Source organism: Cynocephalus volans, chromosome 7, assembly GCF_027409185.1.
Source record: "Cynocephalus volans isolate mCynVol1 chromosome 7, mCynVol1.pri, whole genome shotgun sequence".
Lineage (NCBI taxonomy): Eukaryota > Metazoa > Chordata > Mammalia > Dermoptera > Cynocephalidae > Cynocephalus > Cynocephalus volans.
In genome coordinates this window covers 135,039,434-135,059,695 of record NC_084466.1, presented here as the reverse complement: position 1 = coordinate 135,059,695, position 20,262 = coordinate 135,039,434, and the positions used below count along the sequence as shown (strand labels likewise).

Here is a 20,262-nt window from a genome sequence, read left to right as displayed (position 1 = left end):
GATGTTAAATCAGTAAGAGAAGATGGTCCAATGAAACCTGAGAGTACTTGGTAAGGTAATAGTATTCAAATTAGTGAAGGAAAATATCGGACAAAGCTTTATTGACGACTCTTGCCCCCTTCAGAGCCCATAGTCGCAGGCCTCAGGGTTATTCTGTAAGTAGAGATCGAAGAAACCTTGATGGGTCTTCACATCAATGAGATGACCTGATACTGTGGGGTCTTTCCTCATGGCTGCCATCCAAAGCTTAAGTTTTGGAGTATGGTCGACACACCTGTGGGAGGAGGAAAGAATAGAAGGTATGAACTAGGTTAACTAGGATGGCATCAAAAAGTCTCGCATATATCATCATCATCACTCTGCCATTTCATTGTCTTCCTCTAATTTTTAAAAAATATTTCTTTAAAAAAAAAACAATAAATAAATAAATAAAATATTTCTTTAAAATGCATGTAATCATAGAATATTAGATTTGAAAGATATTGCTGAGGTCTTTGTTTTAGGAAAGATGAATCTGAGACTAGAATTAAGTGACCAGCTCAGTTAGTGTGAGAACTTGTCCAAACTGAAAGGCCAATAACTTTCTAAAAAATGAGAATTTGAAAGGCAATCAAGAATGTTATAGGGCCGGCTCCGTGGCGCACTCAGGAGAGTGCGGCGCTGGGAGTGCAGCAGCGCTCCCGCCGCGGGTTCGGATCCTATATAGGGATGGCCGGTGCGCTCACTGGCTGAGCGCGGGGCGGCCGGTCACAAAAAAAAAAAAAAAAAAAGAATGTTATATATTAATTATTCTATGGCCAGATGTGTTGCTTTGCCTCCCACGGATTTGTCACCCCACTTTCCCTGGGTGACGGAGCCGCAAAGGATTACTCAAAGTCCATCTCTTCTGAGCCGTGAGAAGCCCCAAAGTGGTTAACTTTCCTGGGACCCTCCAGCAAGAGGCATCCCTTCCTTGGGAAAATTAACCCCGAATTGGGGTTCTCTTCCTGCATTTATTTTGCAGACCAGGAAGTTACAGGAAGAGAACATAGGTGGGGTTATAATTTAACAATATAGGCTGGTAACTTTCAGTGAAACAAGTCAGATGACATTCCATTAGACAATTAAGTGATCTTACAGCACTTTCTCAGTATCTACATAACAATCAGTAACTAGTCTGTCCTTGAGCCAGCAACCTTGCTGTGCCACAAATCTTTACCTTACACCAGAGACTTTACAGCCTGAGGAAAATTTCTAGTCCTCCACAAGGTCAGTATTTGAAACTGCAAGGCTTTGGAAAACAAGGCCCTGTGAAGTTTATTTGCTTTATAGTATATTCCACACAGATGTAACTAAAAGTAACCCTGAATAACTTTAAGCTGTAAGAAGTGAAAATAAGGCAAGGTGGCTGCTAAACTCAAAACAGAGCTTGGCAAATAATATGGAAATCTTACTGGTAAATGGGAAGTCATACAATCCTGCAACAACATCCTTATAAAAATTTAAATCCTTATGGATTTTTAACCAGGAAGGAAGGAGTAAAATTTAAAACATTTTACTATTTGTCACAGAAATCCCCTACCCCCAGGGATGGGAAGGAATAGTGAGTGCAGGTATATGAGATGCCCTGGATAGTCCAAAACTCTCTTCTTGTCCGCTTGTTCACACTTATAACAGTTACATTAAATATCTTAAGTTTTGTTCAAAGAAAAGGCCAACATATACTATATTCCAACTATTATTCTATACTATACACAAAATATCCATATCTTACTCATTTAACTCCAGTACTTCCAGCCGTTCGAACCAGGGCCAGATGAGGTAATCAATCATGGAGAGAGAATTGCCACCAAAGAATGTCGTCTTCTTATTAGTCAGGACCTGAACATTAAACAGCATGAGTAGTTATTATTTGTGGATCTCATAAGACTCATCATCAGAAATGATGAAAGCAAATTAAGAGCAGGTGAGAGCAGCAGCTTTTACCCTGGTATAAGTTGGGTTTTTGTCTGTTTAATCAGTTTAAGCTTTAGAATCTTTGGTCTGAGCTGAAGCAAAAACAATCAACAAAATAAATTGGAAAATGGAGAAAAATACAAGCCACAAAGTACAAGATCTTTGTAATACAAAGGACTGATATTCAAAATATCGAAGTCCCAGGAATCAAGAATGAAGGCAAATAACCCATTAGAAAAATGAGCAAGATTTGAACTTCACAAAAGAGGACATCTAAAATGGCCAATAATGGTTCCTGCCGGGACTACCACCTGTGCAGCAGCGGAGGCCCAGGTGCCGAGCCTGATCTCCATGAACGCCGGGGCACTGGGTGCTTCGGTCCCACTGAAGCGATGACCAGTAAGGGGGTCTTAACCCTTCACTTGGTGTTGTCAGCACCATGCTCTCCCAAGTGAGCCATGGGCTGGCCCTCTATCTATTAAGCTTTTGACCACAGGAAAAAAAAAATTTTTTCTAAAGTTCCCAAACTAGCCCAAGGAAACAGAGAAAAAGAGGACAGTGCATCACCTGGGAACTCATTGGGAATGCAAAATCTTGGGCCCAATCCCAGACCTACTGAAAGAAAGACTGCTGGGGAGTAGGTCACGTCACCAGACGTGTTCCCTGGACTTTGGACTTCCCAACCTGTGAAACTCTCTGTGCTCCACCATTTTTGCAATGTGATACTCTGCCATCACTGTTACCGCCACCAAGACCTTCACCAGATGTGTTCCTTGGATTTTGGACTTCCTAGCCTCCAAAATTAGTCACCTTACCAGATGTGTTCCCTGGACTGTGGACTTCCCACCCTCCAAAACTAAACTAAGTCTTTAGGGAGCCGGTGGCAGCGGCAGCAGTGAAGGAAACGGCGGCAGCGGCAGCAGCGGAGGAGCTGGCGGCAGTGGCGGAAGTGGCGTCAGTGGTAGCAGCAGCAGCAGTGGAGGAACCGGCAGCAGTGGCAGCAGCGGAGGAGCTGGCGGCAGCGGCAGCGGTGGCAGCAGCAGTGGTGTAAGCAGCACCAGTGGTAGCGGCACCAGCAGGGGAAGTGGCACCAGCGGTAGCGGCAGCAGCGGCAGAGCCAGCGGCAGCGGAGCTGCGGCGTGAGCGGCGGCAGGGGCAGCAGCAGGGGAAGCGGCAGCAGCAGGAGCGACACCCTGCGGTATGGCCCCGTCACCCAGCAGCCCGGCAGAGTCCAAGCTGACCAGAGAGGCAGCTCCCTGGAGAGGCCCAAGATCTGAGGCAACTACACATGCAAGGCACTACTGGCCAACTGAGCAGTCACTGAGGTAGCCATACCAAATTGGCAACCACAGCAACATCTTAGTCAGTCAATAGTCTCAAACCTGTGGACTGTGAAACCCCCTACCACAATGAATAAACATCAAAGAAAAGATACCAGAAATACAAAAAATCAAGAAAGTACACCACCAAAAGATAATAAATCTCAAGCTCTAGATCCTATAGAAATGACTGACAAGGAATTTCGAGTGATAATTCTAAGGAAACTGAATGAGATACAAGAAAACTCAGCTAGACATCATGATGAAATGAGGAAAAGTATACAGGACCTGAAAGAGGAAATGTACAAGGAAATCAATGCCCAGAAGAAAAATGTAGCAGAACTTGCTGAACTGAGGAAGTTATTCAGCGAAATAAAAAACACAATGGGGAGTTTAACCAGTAGGCTTGTGGAAGTTGAAGAGAGAACCTTTGAACTTCAAGATGGGCTGTTTGAAATAACACAAGCAGACAAAAAAAAAAAAAGAAAAAAGAATCAAAGGCATTGAAGAAAATCTGAGAGAGACATCAGACAACCTTAAGCACTCAAATATCTGAGTCATGGGTATTCCAGAAGGGGAGGAAAAAGGAGATTGCATTGAAAACATATTCAACAAAATAGTTGAAATGTTCCCAGGTATAGGAAAAATTCCCAGGTAGAAAACTTCCCAGGTACAGGAAAAATCACAGATCTTCAGATCCAGGAAGCTCAATGATCTCCAAACGTGTTCAACCCAAAAATGTCTTCTCCAAGACATGTTATAGTCAAATTGGCAAAACTCAAAGACAAAGAGAGAATCTTAAAAGCTGCAAGAGAGAAGCATCAAATCACCTATAAGGGAAAGCAATGCTGAGCAAAAAAAATAAAGCTGGAGGCATAACACTACCTGAGTTTAAACTATACTACAAAGCTATAATAACCAAAACAGTATGGTACTGGCATGAAAACAGACACACTGATCAATGGAATAGAATAGAGAATCCAGAAATCAACCCACACACCTACAGCCATCTGATCTTTGACAAAGGCACCAAGCCTATACACTGGGGAAGAGACTGCCTCTTTAGCAAATGGTGCTGGGAGAACTGGATATCAATATGCAGGAGAATGAAACTAGACCCATACCTTTCACCATACACTAAAGCCAACTCAAATGTATTAAAGAATTAAATATACACCCTGAAACAATAAAACTTCTTAAAGAAAACATAGGAGAGACACTTCAGGAAATAGGACTGGACACAGACTTCATGAATATGACCCCAAAAGCACGGGCAACCAAAGGAAAAATGAACAAATGGGATTATATCAAATTAAAGAGCTTCTGCACAGCAAAAGAAACAATTAACAGAGTTAAAAGACAACCAACAGAGTGGGAGAAAATATTTGCAAAATATACATCTGACAAAGGATTAATATCCAGAATATATAAGGAACTCAAACAACTTTACAAGAAGAAAACAAGCAACCCAATTAAAAAATGGGCAAAAGAGCTAAGTAGCCATTTCTCTAAGGAAGATATACAAATGGCCAACAGACATATGAAAAACTGCTCAACATCACTCAGCATCCGTGAAATGCAAATCAAAACCACACTGAGATACCATCTAACCCCAGTTAGGATGGCTAAAATCCAAAAGACTCTGAACGATAAATGCTGGCGAGGTTGTGGAGAAAAAGGAACTCTCATACATTGTTGGTGGGACTGCAAAATGGTGCAGCCTCTATGAAAAATGTTATGGAGGTTCCTCAAACAATTGCAGATAGATCTGCCATATGACCCAGCTATCCCACTGCTGGGAATATACCCAGAGGAATGGAAATCATCAAGTCAAAAGTATACTTGTTCCCCAATGTTCATCACAGCACTCTTTACAATAGCCAAGAGTTGGAACCAGCCCAAATGTCCATCATCGGATGAGTGGATACAGAAAATGTGGTATATCTACACAACGGAATACTACTCAGCTATAAAAACGAATGAAATACTGCTATTTGCAACAATATGGATGGACCTTGAGAGAATTATATTAAGTGAAACAAGTCAGGCACAGAAAGAGAAATACCACATGTTCTCACTTATTGGTGGGAGCTAAAAATAAATAAATAAATTCACACACCCCCACACACACAAAAAAACCGGGGGTGGGGGGGGAAGAAGACATAACAACTACAATTCCTTGAAGTTGATAGGACAAGCAAACAGAAAGGACATTGTTGAGTGGGAGGGGGGAGAGGGAGGAGGGAGGGAGGTTTCGGTAATGGGCCACAATAATCAACCACATTGTATATCTACAAAATAAAATTAAGAAAAAAAAATAAAAATAAAAAAAATAAATTAAAAATTAAAAATTAAAATTAAAATTAAAAAGTAAAATAAAATAAAATGGCCAATAATCATTTGAAAAGGTGTCCAACTGAGCACCTAGTTATCAGTTAAAACCAAAATGCAATACCAATGTATATTCATCAGAATGGCTAAAATAAATAAGACAAAGTAAGTAAGGGTGTGGAACCACTGCTGTCAGGAGCGTAAATCGGTACAATCATGTTTTGACAGTATGCATCCTTTTTAATCCAGCAATTCTACTTGGAAATGTAACCTACATTCACCAAAAAATATGTACATGAAGGTTCACTGCAGCACTATTTGTAATAGCCCAAACATGGAAATGTTTAGTCTGTCAAAAGTAGAATGGATAAATTGTGCAACAGTCATACTTTGGAACACTATACAGAGAATAGGAAGGAACTATACACAGCATAGATGAACCTCAAAAACCTCATATTGAGTGAAAAAAGCCAGACCCATAGAGTGCATGTTACATGATTCCATTTGTGTAAAGTACAAAAACATCCCAAACTAATATTGTTTCTTGATATGGGTTCTGGATCCATGACTATGTTCACTTTGTGAAAATTCATCAAGTTGTACTCTTATACTCTGGGTACTTCTCTGCATGTAATTTTTCAATAAAAAATGTACAGATAATCCCCAATGTGTAATGGTTTGACTTTCAATTTTTCAACTTTACTATGGTGCAAAATTATTCAGCAGAAACTATACTTCAGATTTTGAATTTTGATCTTTTCTAGGAGGGTCGATACTCTCTCACAATGCTGGGCAGCAGCAGCGAGCAGCTGCTCCCAGTCAGCCACACAATCATGAGGGTAGACAACCGATGCTCTACAGTATACAGTATCCTATCAGTATTTAATAAATTACATTAGATATTCAACACTTTATTATAAAATAGGCTTTGCGTTAGATGATTTTATCCAACTGTAGGCTAATATAAGTGTTCTGTGCAGGTCTAAGGTAGGCTACGCTAAGCTATGATGTCCAGTAGATTAGGTGTATTAAATACATTTTTGACTTAGCATATTTTCAATTTATGATGGGTTTATCTGGATGTAACACAACTGTAAGTGGAGGAGCATCTGTATTTAAAATATACTGGAAGTAGACTGGATTAACTATTAAACAGATGACAATTATTTAAAAATCAAGCACAAAGGTACATCAAAAAGTTTATTGAAAAATTCATATGATCTTTTAATTCTATTTTTCCACAAACTTTTTGAAGTACCCTCATATGTTTCTGAAATTTAAGAAGGTGAATTGGTATTAGGTTTTGCCAAAGGGGGAACTGAGAATATTATCTGGCTAATTAAACCTACACCAAACCAATTTTCCCTTCATAAATAATCTACATAGTTTTTCTCACATAAGATTATGCATTGTAAATTGATTGTTTATATCTACCTGACTATTTGTCTTCTGTCTACTCCTAAACTGTAATCATCTGAAGAATATGGGCTGCATATTACTTTCCAGCTCCCAAACTGTCTGGCAGAAAAATGTGAATTACCAAAATTGATTCAAGAAGAAATGTAACCCCCCCCCAAATCAATTACTGCTAAAGAAATTAAACTGGTAATGAAAACTCTACCCCCACTAAAGACACCATCCTCAAATGTTTTACAGAAACAGTCCCTATCAAATGGTTTCAGAGATTGGAAAAATAGGTAAAGTTACCCAACATCCTTGATACCAAAGCAAATAAGGATGATATAATAGAAAATTATGGGCCAGTCACATTTATAAACACACATATAAAAATCCTATCATTCTTAACTAATTCTATGGTACATACAGAAAAACATTGAGAACAAGTAGGTTTTATCTCAGAAATGCTAGGACGGCTCAACACCAGAAAAATCTGTCAATAATACCTTATTCACCAGATTCAAGAGAAAAGATCCTATGAACATTTTGATAGATGTAACAGATGCAAAAAAAATTCAATAAAATTCAACATTCATTCACGACTTTTTAAAAAAATTAGCAAACTAGTAAGAGAACTTTCTTAAAGGTTTCTGAAAAAAACTACAGCAAACTTCATACTTACGGATAAAATGTTAGGATGCATTCCTATAAAAGACAGGAACTAGGTTTCTGTCAGTAAAAACTGCAGGCTTAGTGTCAGTGGAATATCTCAAGATCAAGAGGAAGACTCTCTCTAAACACTGAAATAGCAGCTCTCCCCAAATGAAGGTAAAACACAACTGAGCTTCCCTAAGTGTTTGTATGATTCATGGCAAACTTTTTTGTGATGAGAAATGGTTATTATGTAATGTTAAGTGGGAAAAAAGAACATGAGTAACATCTATGCTCTGATTATAATCATGTTAAATTATTTTTTTTTAAATATGGACAAGGACTGCAAACAAGCACGGAAAAATAGAATCAGACAAAAAATTGTGGCAATGTTGGTATGATTTTTTTCTTGTTATTTTAATGTGAATGCAACACAGTATTTTAAAAGCAAGCCCATGACAAAGCATTTTTAAGTGATTTGGTTTATATCTTAAACAGAACAGGTTATAGCAATCTGCTATTAACTAAAACTTTTAATTTGGTATTATTTCTAATTGCCATAATGACTTGGGAAATGGGAGTAGGAAGAAAAGAGAAAAAGGAAAAGGAGGGTAGATATAGTGTATCATTTACACTTGATAGCGGCTAGGAGAAAAGATTACCTCCTCCAGCTTGCTGAATTCTTTACGTAATTCTTCTTTCAGGCCAGAGCAGTCTCCCTTATTTCGATTTCTAATAAAGCTTGAAAATGAAGATGGTACCTAGACAGAGAATAATTTCTTAGTTTGTCAGTTTGAGGCTAACTGTATTGGCCCCCTCACATAAAAACATGAGAGAAACCTCATAGTCCTGGTGCCCGGTTGCTCTAGAAACATCAAGAGTGCACTAAGTTCCTGTGTTGACAGAAGTCATGGACTGATCTTAGACACTGTTTTGTACCCTAACCATAATAAGATGCTATGTTGTTCAGGATTTTGTAAGTTGCAAATAATAGAACCCAGTTTGGCGCTTTTGAGATGAAAAATTCTTTAAAAGGACATTGAGTGGCTCATAGAATTGTTGGGAAACTGAACAAATAGGCTTGGAACTATGGTGGAATATGCCAAAATCACTGTGAAAACTGGCCTGATGGGCAGCACCCACTGCCGAGCACTACATACTAGTTTCTGCTGCTGCCAGAAAGTGGGCTCTGGGGTAACTACTGAGGCCACCCACACTAATACCACTTCTACTCTGGAATTTCATCTTCCACCTGCCAGTACTCCTGAAAGCCAGAAGCTCTGCCACATTTCTCCCCCCTAGAACCAGTGGCCCACACCAAGTCCATTTCCTTACATTGCTCATTTCTGAATTGAATTCTACCACATGTGTATCTGACAGGAAGAGCCGAGGTCACAAGCCTTGGCCCTGGCTGCAAAGGGAGCTGGGGAAGAGAATGTCTCTGATTTCTACCTTGGGTGGACATGAGAAGACTGTTCAAAAGGGACTGACGACCTGCTAAGACTTATGGGAGCAGTGTCGGATGCTTTCATGCTGTGGTGGAGGTGTGTGTGTGGTTTAATACCTCAGTCTTTGTTATCATCTCATTGCAAGAGACAGAAGTCCACTCGTACCACTTTAAATAAACAAGTACTTAAAAAACACAGAAGAATCTCATAAAACTCCATCTATATCAGTACAGCTTGCTCTCGTTGGAACTGAAGGTTTACAGGCAGCCCTTCTGTCCACATTAGCTTTTGAGCCTGCCTGGTCTTTCATCTCGTTTTTCCTTAAATATCTTCCCTGTATTATTTACAATATGTTAGTTCCCTTTGCAGTGCTCTTAAGTTCTGCTTTCCTAAAAATTTATTTTTTACATGCCTTTGATTTTCAAGTCTCCAACGATATATACTATACTAAAGCATATGCAACACTAAAGCTTAACATCCTTACTGTCTTAGTGTTTGTGTCTCATTTCCAAATTCCTAGGAGAGAAGATGATTGGGAATGGGGGTGGCATACATTTCTGCCCTAGTGAGCTGTGGCCAGAGCAAGGCCATTTAGTCCATAAGGCCACCTCTTTCCTGAAAGTGAACAGGGAAGTAATGGTGGGCATCTCCGCTTTACTTTTCAAGCTCATTTTCTTTCTAGACTGTACAATGAATCTCTTGTTACTAGTTTTTAAACTCTCCAACATTTCTTGTAAATTCCATATTTCCTTTACATCAGCTTTGAAGGCAGACACTTCTACTATTCTTTTACCCTCATCCTACTAAGCCAGGGCTAAGCTTACTAAGCCCTCTACCTTCCTTAGCCCTTGCAACATCTCCTAAAACAATACATTCTCCCTGTAAGTCTCTCCCATATTCAAGGTATTTTTTTAACCATTTCTTTCTCTAGAGGCAAACTATTCCTTTATATGCCAATAATACTACCAAGGTAACAAGATAACTGGATGTTGCTATTCTTGCATATAAACACACATCTGTTGGTCATTTCTTTGTTACTACTAATGATTTTAACTAATCCACACTGATGGTAATTAAGATACAAACAGTTCTACAGGTATGCTATTTATTCAGTCAGCTAAGAGTTATTGCCAACACACAGTAGAGCTGAGCTCATTTATAGACACTGTGGCTATAACAAGAGCAAACACTGAGTAGTTTCTATGTATCAGACTCTGCTCTAGGTGCTTTATATTAACTGATTGTTACCTTATAAGGTGGAAACAGATAGTGTGTCTGATGAACTAAGGTACAGTTAAGTAAAATAGCAGGTAACTTGCTCAGAGTCAAACAACTAAAAAGTGGCAGAGCCCATCACAAGACTAGGCAGTGAACCAGCAGTGATCAAAATACAGCTCTCCCGCTCCAGGAGCTCATATTCCCAGTGCAATACACAGGCAAAAAGTCAGGCAATTACCTGTGCCGCATGCCTCGGCAGGGAGAAGTTAGCATACATGGGAACATAAAGCTAGAGCAATAACCAGCCCGGACAAGGTTCTGAAGGGCAGCAGTGTACGAGTAGATAAATGAAAATTGACTGGAAGAGAACCAGGCAAAGTGAGAAGAGAAGAATATTCCAGTAAAAGCTGAGAGAGAAGATGGTGAGTCTGGAAAAACAAAAAGTTCAGTAGGGCTGGAATATGAAGAGCGAAAATGGATAACTTTGGAGAGATAAACAGAAACCAGATCATGAGAGAATGTGCAGGACATGTCAAGCTGAACAAGCATATTCCTATTTTCCTCTCCCAAATTACTGAACCATAAATGACAGCACTGATTTAGCTTTAAAAAAAGCGGGGGAGGGTTTTCAAATAGGAACTGAAATTTCTTATACACGCACCTTAGAAAATAATTCAAAGACCATCTTTTGGCAAGCTTTCTCATAAGGGTCATCTGGCAACAGCTTCTTCCCTGGATATGCTTCATCCAGGTACTCACAAGTGATGGCAGATTCGTAGATCAACTGACCCTGACTGTTTTCCAGAACTGGCACCAGACCATGGGGATTCTTCTTAAAGAACCAGTCAGGCTTATTTTTCAGGTTGATATTGATGACTTCATGCCTGAAAGACAACAAAACTATGAAGGCAGTGAACCATTTTTTTTTGTTTCTGAATTAATCATCACTGGCTCTACCATCCACTTAGCTAATCAGAACTCAATTTTAGGAGTCAATTCTGCCTTGATTCCTTCCAGTCTTTGATTTTATAAATTTGACTATTTTAGATACCTCCTATAAGCAGACTTATGCAGTATGTGGCTTTCTGTGTCTGACTTATTTCTCTCAGCATAATGTCCTCAAGATCCATCCATGTTGTCACATATTGCAGAATTTCCTTCTTTTTAAAGGCAGGATAGGTTTCCATTGTATGTATGTGCCGCATTTTCTTTATCCATTCATCTGTCAATGGACACTGGCATCATACTATCGTGAATAGTGCTGCAGTGAACATGGGAGTGCTAATATCTCTTCAAGATCCTGATATTAGTTCTTTTAGATATATATTCAGAAGTAGGACTGCTTGATCATAGGTAGTTCCATTTTTAATTTTTTTAGTAACCTCCAGACTACTTTCCACAGCAGCTATACCATTTTGGATTCCCACCAATAGCGTCTAAGGGTTCCTATTTCTACCCATCCTCACTAACACTTCTTGTCTATTATTATTATTATTATTGCCAACCTAACAGGTGAGAGGTGATACCCCAGAGTGGTTTTCATTTGCATTTCGCTGATGACTAGTAATGATGAGCATTTTTCATATACCTGTTGGCCATTTGTATTTCTTCTTTGGAGAAATGTCTGTTCAAGTCCTTAGCCCATTTTTTAACTGGGTGATTAGATTTTTTGTTATAGAGTTGTAGAAGTTCCTTATATTTTTTGGAGATTACCCTCTTACCAGATATATGGTTTACAAATATTTTCACCCATTCCACAGGTTGCCTTTTTACTCTGTTGATCGTTTGTTTCCTTTGCTGTGTAGAAGCTTTTTCATTTGAGGTTTTTGTTGCCTGTGCTTTGGTATCATATCCATGAAATCATTGCTGAGGCCAATGTTATGAAGCTTTTCCCCTATGTTTTCTTCTACATATTGACCTTTTTTATATTCCTTGAATTTGCCAAACATGTTCCCACTTCAGAGTCTTGGCGTTTGCTGTTCCTCTGCCTTCTTCTCTGCCTGTCTTCTCCCAGGTCTTCCCAGGACAGACACCACATCCTCAAAGAGGCCCTCCCTGACCACTGCTCTGAAGTTGCTGAGCAGACTCTCTATTACATGATCATCTTGTTTTACTTTCTTCACTGAACTGATAATATGTATCTGAAATTACTTGCTGATTTACACATTTATTAAGTCACCTCCTTAGAATGCAAGCGCCATAAGAGCAGGGATCTTATGTGTCTTGTTCCTATTAATAAACACATAGATGAGCAAAACATTAAATAGATATAAATGCTATGAAGAAAATAAAAATCGTTTCAGATAAGGACTCAGTAAATATTTGTGGAACGAATAAATAAATAAATAGAAATGTTTCAAAATTGTCAATAAGATATTACATTTTTGGCTAAGAGACATCTTAATTGTAAATTACATGAGACAACTAGTCAAATTGTGTCCACTGCCCACTATATAAGAATCAACATGGGCTGGCCCGTGGCTTACTTGGGAGAGTGTGGTGCTGATAACACCAAGGCCACGGGTTCGGATCCCTATATAAGGATGGCTGGTTTGCTCACTCGGGGAGAGTGTGGTGCTGACAACACCAAGTCAAGGGTTAAGGCCCCTTACTAGTCATCTTTTTTAAAAAAAATAATCAACATGACTAAATTCAATTCACTTTGCTAATCTGAATAAAAAGTTCCTTGCTTTTTACAAGGATGTTAAGGAAGCCTAAAAATCCACCTGTGAAATAAACTTTCAGATTAAATCTTCATGTGTTGATATGTCTTTAAAAATGTTGCATGGGTAAGTTATACAGTAAACCAAAAAGGTGAAGTCCAGGCTATATTCAGATTGTAATTAGATCTATCTTATATCTTGCCTGAAAGATGGTAGAAGAAATAAGAGAAAGGGAAGTATCATATAATTATTTAAGCCTCATCTATATGATTGTCAAAGCTCGGTAAGTGTTCAATAGAACAGATTACTCAACAATAATATACACGAACACCTTTCGTTTCCTATTTCCCCTTCCACAGCAGTAGCTAGGACAGCATTTAGCTTGAGAATTTAAATATGTAATCCCCAAGGAAACAAGGGAATAGCCAGTTTGAACTCTAGCATATATGTGTGTACATATAAAAAGGTTCATGTGCTGATAAAACACTGGACTCAGCTACCAGCTATTGCAAGAAAAACAAAGCCCCTGCCAAAGAATCACCAACATTTCTGAAAATTTATGCTATGAAAACAAAAGGCAGCTTCTGGGCTTTTGTGATAAAGAAGTCTCAGAACATACATGCATTTTAGTAAAGTGGCACACCTGCCACAAGTTGGAAGATGCACCTTATAGAGAAAACCATGTTCTATGAGGTTATATTTTATGGTAAAAATCTAGTACTTCTCCAATAAAAGTATCCTGGGGTTCAAACTTAAAACTGATCCATGAATGTAGTAGACTCCTGTTGGTTGCTGTATCTAGGAGCTATTACTAACTCCCCCTCTTCCCCCCACCCCCCAACTATTATGGTAAAATAATTTCAATTTTCCTTTGGAAAACTGTCCCAGTAAGTACAGTAAGGTTGTTTTCAATCTGGAATTCCAGAGGGAGGCACATAACCCAGGACTTTGTGCCCCTAAATCTAGCTGTGTCCTGCTTAAGGACTTTTCAATTATATGAGTACAAGAAATGTTAATCCAGTTTGAATTAGTTTTCTCTTACCTGCAGTAAAAAGAGTTTTAACTAATACAGCAAATGATACAGTGCTTTGGGTAAACGTTACTAAATGGTAAATATTTTGCTATGTGTTTAGAATCATAATTTCATCCAAATGAGATAGATGCATATCTTAGTGAAGTGATGGCTAATCCAAAAATAACTTTTTTTCTTTTGATTTCATCTTCCATTTATTTTAGGGAAAAGAATTGCCTGCCTAACCAATTCTCCCCCTAGAAGACTATAATTAGTTTACAAACTCTGAGCACATAGATGAAAAAATTCCTTAAGAACGGGGGGCGTGCTTTAAACTTCCACAGAGCCTTCTGCACCGCAAGTATCTAATAAAAATGTCTGTCAAAAATATTCCGAAGGGGCCGACTGCGTGGCGCACTCGGGAGAGTGCGGCGCTGGGAGCGTAGCCGCGCTCCCGCGGCGCAGGTTCGGATCCTACATAGGGATGGCCGGCGTGCTCACTGGCTGAGCGCGGTGCGGGGCGATCCCCTTGCCGGTCACAAGAAGGGCAAAAAAATATATATTCCAAAGGTCATTGAGAATGAGTTGGTTCCAATCGATACTTGGCATGAGAGAAATGCCAAGTGATCTGGCACATTCCTGTGGGTAACCCATAGGTTAATAACTATGCTGGTATCAAGAATGAGGCTTCTGTTACGCCTGAATTTTTAGGCACAGACACTTCCTTTTTTCTGACTAAACCAACAACCCGATCCATGTGAAATAACTCAGCAGTCTGCTAGGAGGGTCAAAGTCTGAACTCTGTACTGTCGTAAATTACTATTCCAGGAGAGACCATGTTTTCAGTATAACAACCAACAGTACAGACTATGCCGGACAAGAACGGAGAAGAGTAGCCGGGAAAGCGAAGGACCCTGGACCAGGAATCAGGGTCCTACCAGAGCTAAAAGAGCTGCTGCCAGTGGCTCTCCTGGAGCCTCAGCTTTTCTAACCTATAAAATGGTTGTTTAATCTAAATGAGGCGTCCTAGAATGGTGGAGTCCGTGGCATTTCCCCCCCTGGGGAGAGGGGCTGTAACTTGATGTGTCCCCGCAAAGGCTGGGAGTATCTGGCGGCAGAGGAAGCTCCGGGGGCGCTCTCCGAGATCCCCATCCCCGCCGCCCGCAGCAGCGCTCGGTCCCGCTGGGGTTGCGCCCCGCCTCGGTCCTCACCCGATTCCCTTGGCCTTCAGGACCAGCAGGGTCCTCTCAGCGTAAGGGCAGAACCTCATGCTGTAGACGCGGATCAGGCCCTCCGGGACCGGCCCCGGGGGCGCGCTTCCTGCGGGGGGAAAAACCGAGGCAGTTACAGCCTAGAGGGCGCTGGGGACCCCAGCCTCCCGCCCTCCCCGGGTCCTGCTGCCCCGCGACCCGTCCGCGGCCGGTGGGGGCCCTCCCGGGCGGCTCGGTTCCTGGAGCAGCCGCCCTCGGAGCCGCGACCGGGGGGCGCGGAGACCCTCCCCCGCCAGCGGCCGGCAGGCCTCACCCTGCGCCAGGCTCCTGGCTGACTTCCCGGACATCGCGGCGCAGCGCAGGGTTAGGCCGAGATCCCCGCGCCACCCGTCCTGGGGTTTGCAGGCGATTAAGGAAGTAAGTCGCCTCTCTCTCCCTCCGTCCCTCCCCCCACCCCGTCCGTCCCTCCCTTTCCTCCACCCCTTTCTTAAAAGTGCTGGCCTGGGGCGGCCGCCAGCTCCTCTGGGCTGTGTTCCCGGGACCCCGCTGCCCCCGCGCTTAAAGCGAGCGCGCGCGCCCCGAGCCACGTGGGTGACCCAGGCCCATGAGCCCCGAATCCATTTCCCACCTTCTACAAGAAGGATCCTGCGGCCGCTGCAGCCTGGGCCCTAGAGGGAAAATGTGACTGAGACGCCCACCCGGATGCGCCCCGACCCAGGGCCAGCCTTCCCTGGCTCTGGGCGCGTATGGGATATTCTTTAAAACACTGCAGGTGGGTGTTGTGCCAAAGTGTCTCTTGTTGGCCAAGAGATGCGCCCACGTCGATGCACAGAAGCAGCTCGAAATCCTCAGAGCCATCCCCCGACCCCAAACGAAGGTGGTCTCCAGTCCGCCCTCCACGCGGGTCCACTCCTGACCCGGCCGCCCTCACGTGGCACCGGCCCTGTAACAGGTGGCCCTCATCACAACCCCACCCCCCCCACCCCCGCTCCAAGTTTTCGCCGACTTGAGGGCCTGTAGCCCGGGCTCAGCGCTCAGTCAACTTTCCAAACCGTACTCTCCGAAGGTCCTGCTCTGCTCAGCCTTTTTTTTTTTTTTTTTGTCTTTTTCGTGACCGGCACTCAGCCAGTGAGTGCACCAGCCATTCCTATACAGGATCCGAACCCGCAGCAGGAGCGACGCTGCCCTCCCAGCGCCGCATTCTCCGAGTGCGCCACGGGCTCGGCCCTGCTCAGCCTTTTTATTTTTCTGTCGTTACTACCTTAATATGACTTCTGGGAGGGCCACTGTCCCTACCGTCACCCACAGGACACAACCTTTTAATTTGAACTCAAAGGAAACAACATAAATCTGGACATTATTAACCTCAGAATGATAGTACTGCTTTCAAAAATCTATTTATTAAAACATTTTGGTTTCCAAGCCCTAGTAAGGGCACAGGCTCAGTGTCAGGCAGGGGGACTGGGCGAATGCGGTCTTGCGGGTCTATGAAAAGAGGTCCAGCCAGAGGGTCCGCACAAACAGCCCCCTTTAACTTGGAGGTCAGGAAAGAGGAGTTGGGGGCACCATGGTACCGATATGCGGGAAAGGCCGCTCTATGTTTTGCTTGTCTGCCTAGACTTGAAAGCTGGTAACCCCTGTGCCATTTATTGGAATCGGGGTGACCGAGTTGGTCCATTTTTCTTTTGATTAGCTCCACTACGGGAGAGGCAGAGAATGGGGTGATAAGCAGGCAGACCTTGAAGCCTCCCTGCCTGGTTTGATCCTGGCTCGACCCCTGTATTAGTTTGCTAGGGCTAGGGTGACCTAGTAACACAAAGTGAGCGGCTTTGGCGCAGTCCACGCCATGGCAGGATCCTAAAGGAGTCAGCTTGGGCTGCCCTCTCCGAGTTGGCAAGGCCGCTGGAGGGAGAGCTGCTGGCAAGGCCGCAGCTACGAGCACTTGCTGCAACCGGAAGGGCTGCCTGCCTCGGCTTCGTGGCTTTTCCCTTCTCTTTAGATATTTTGGTTAGCGTGGCAGTTCTCTGAATTCCCAAAAGATTATAAAAACAACACAAATAATTATACGGTCATTGAACTAAACATTCCCACAGAGGATCCGAGTAAATTGGACAATTCAAAATTATGCCCTTATGATAAATTGACCACACCAACATATGTTCCAAAAGCACCACTCATGACTAAATATGAGCTGCAGCCTAATTAATGTAAGTTGGCAAACATCATTTACTGGAGGTTATATTAATGGCAAGAGAATGGTTGGTATTAATGGGAAATTATATGATTGGGACAAATTAAGTATATGGAAACGAAACTGTAGAACCCCCTTTACTTGCTGGTGTTCAATTTTAAATAAATCATTAAGAATCAGGTATTGGGATAAAAATATATGCTGTAAAATTATTAAACCTGCAAAATTAGATCTTAGAAAAATAAGAGAGTACACCTAGTTTTGTGAGGGATGGTGCTGTGCACAATGACACTTTAACATTTAGATCAAGATTATAGGGCCACAGTGAATGCATAACCTCAAAATGTGCATGATAATGCTGCTCAAATATCCACTGTTCTTTTTCCATATAAACAGTAGATTCATTCCATTAGAACATAAAATCATTACACCACCATTAGAATTTAAATGTTAGCATTTTTCCTTTTAACAAATTTGTACTTACATTTAGCAATAGACATAGGTCATATGATAGTACTGTCTATCACTTTGCAACTGCAATAGTCCCACCCTGTTAATAGGGTAGATATTAACCACATCTTGCCAACCAGAAAAGGTCACAGGTTAACTTCAGGACAATGAGAAAATGATCCCGATCTGATAAGCTGATACCAAAAGGAAGAAGCACTAGCTAATCACCTGAGACGAAGGAAAAAAAAACTGGCTTCCCCTGTCCTTTTTAAATTATTAATTCAAGCTTAGTGATGTAATAAAAATGATACCCAAAAACCCCCTGCAGAGAAAAATCTCAATAAAAGGCACTGTCTCATGCTCTCCTGTGCTCTAGCTGCAACACGCTGACAGCCCGCAGAGAGAGAACATGCATACTGATGCATTGAGGTCTCTGTCTGTGTTTTTTATTTTCGCCGGCTTCCTCATCCCTCTTTCAAGGACCCACAACTCGACTGGAGCTGGTCTCTGGCACGGCTTAAATAACAGAAATGTATTGCATCACAGTTCTAGAAGCCAGATGTACAAGATTAATGTGTCAGCAGCGTTGCATCCTTCTAAGGACGGTGAAGGAGGATCTGCCATGCATCTCCCCTATCTTCTGGTGGCTTGCTGGCAATCTTTGGCATTCCTTGGAGTGTGGAAACATCACCTGATCTCTGCCTTCATCTTCACATAGTATTGACCCTGTGTGCATGTCTGCATCCAAATTTCTTTTTTTATAAGGACACCAATTTTACTGGGTGAGGGACCAACTGCACTCCAGTATGATCTCATCTTAAGTTAACTAATTGCATCTGCAACAACTCTGTTTCCAAATAGGGTCACCTTCTGAGCTATTGGAGGATTAGGACATCAATATATGAATTTGGGGGACACAATTCAACTCATAACGACCCTTATTAACTGTGGGAATGTGGGCAAGTGACTAACCTCGGTGTGCTTCAGTTCCCTCATCTGTAAAAGGGGCGGTAAAAACTTAATGCCTCCGTACAGAGTTTGGGGAAAGATTAAATTAATTAATATATAGAAGGCAGTTAGAACAGTGCTTGGCACAGGATAATTTCTAAATGAATGTTTGTTATTCTTACATATTTCTATTTAACTTGGTAAACAGGCAAAAAAACATACTAAAATGAAAAAAATCAGACTAAAACATGGGCCTTTCTTAACTCTTTCTACAGAAATAAACTTTTTAGAAGGACTTTTGGTGCCTTAATGTTGTCATGCAAATTAACCTTATAATTTTAATCTTGGCCAGGAAAAACCTCTGGCTGGCCAAACCAAAAAGTTCATGTCAAGGTATTATTTTAGAACGTTTACCTGGAATGGCATGTCCCCTGATTAGAATAAATAGTGTAATGTTTCATTGTAATGATTAGAAAGATCCAGTTCATCAATAAATAAAGTAAAAAGGTTAATTTCTCCAAGAAATAAACTGAAAAAAATATACTGTCCCACTAAATTACTGTACTGTATCACTGTTATGCATTTTGGTAGATCATCTGCAAGTCCTCTGTGGTTGTGTGCGTAATATGTGAACATCTGGATTTAGACTGCTGTTAGCCACAGTAAAAAGGGCAAACTTTTGAAGCTGTATTTGTCAATAATTAGCCTGAGGGGACTAATATGAACTGATCCTGGTGGTTAAAGATGAAGAGTTAGAGGCCCTACTGATAAGAAACAGTTTTCTACCTTCTAAGTACCATCTATCTTCTCTGCTCATACACGTCCACTTGATACAACCTTCTTCTGTGGCTTTTTAGGAATGTAATCTGAATATATGCTTTCTAATATATAATAAATTGATATTAATAAGGTATTTTATTGAGTCATAGGGGCTGATCCCTCATGAATGGATTAATGCTCTCTCTGGGGGAGGAGGGGTAGTGAGTGAGTTCTTGCTTTATTAGTTTGCCTTAGACCTGATTGTTTAAAGGACCCTGGCACCTCCTCTCTCTCTCTTGCTTCCTCTCACCATGTGACCTGCTTGAACCCGCTGGCTCCCTGCCACTTTCCACCATGAGTAGAAGCAGCCTGAGGCCCACGCCAGATGCAGCTGTCCCAGAATCGTAAGCCAAGTAAACCTCTTTCCTTATAAATTACCCAGTCTCATGTATTTCTGTCATAGCAACACAAAACAGACTAAAACAGTAGGTTAGGAATATTGAAAGTCACTTTAACTGTTTCACTGTTATTTTAAGAAATAATATTTACAATCTCTTTTTCAAAAGTTAGGGATCCTTATCCTGTAAATAAGATTTAAAAAAAAAAAATAATAGCATTCTGTGACAGTCCACAGCGGGGAGAAACAGGCTTCATCAAAGAGACTCCCTGGAGAGATACTGGCTGAATGACTGAGTGAAAGAATTAGAAGGGCTCTGAGTGAGGTCAAT

General features: G+C 41.5%; 1 protein-coding gene across 1 annotated transcript; it reads right to left on the bottom strand.

Moving 5' to 3' along the window:
• Nucleotides 1-74: 74 nt before the first annotated feature.
• GSTO1 (glutathione S-transferase omega 1) lies at nucleotides 75-15,617 on the bottom strand. The gene is made up of 6 exons (XM_063102569.1): nucleotides 15,500-15,617; nucleotides 15,187-15,295; nucleotides 10,962-11,184; nucleotides 8,297-8,395; nucleotides 1,754-1,860; nucleotides 75-274 (listed from the first exon to the last, which is right to left on the bottom strand). Exons 1-6 carry the CDS (start codon nucleotides 15,531-15,533, stop codon nucleotides 121-123), a joined length of 726 nt encoding a protein of 241 aa, XP_062958639.1. The 5' UTR covers nucleotides 15,534-15,617; the 3' UTR covers nucleotides 75-120.
• Between the last annotated feature and the right edge of the window lie 4,645 nt (nucleotides 15,618-20,262).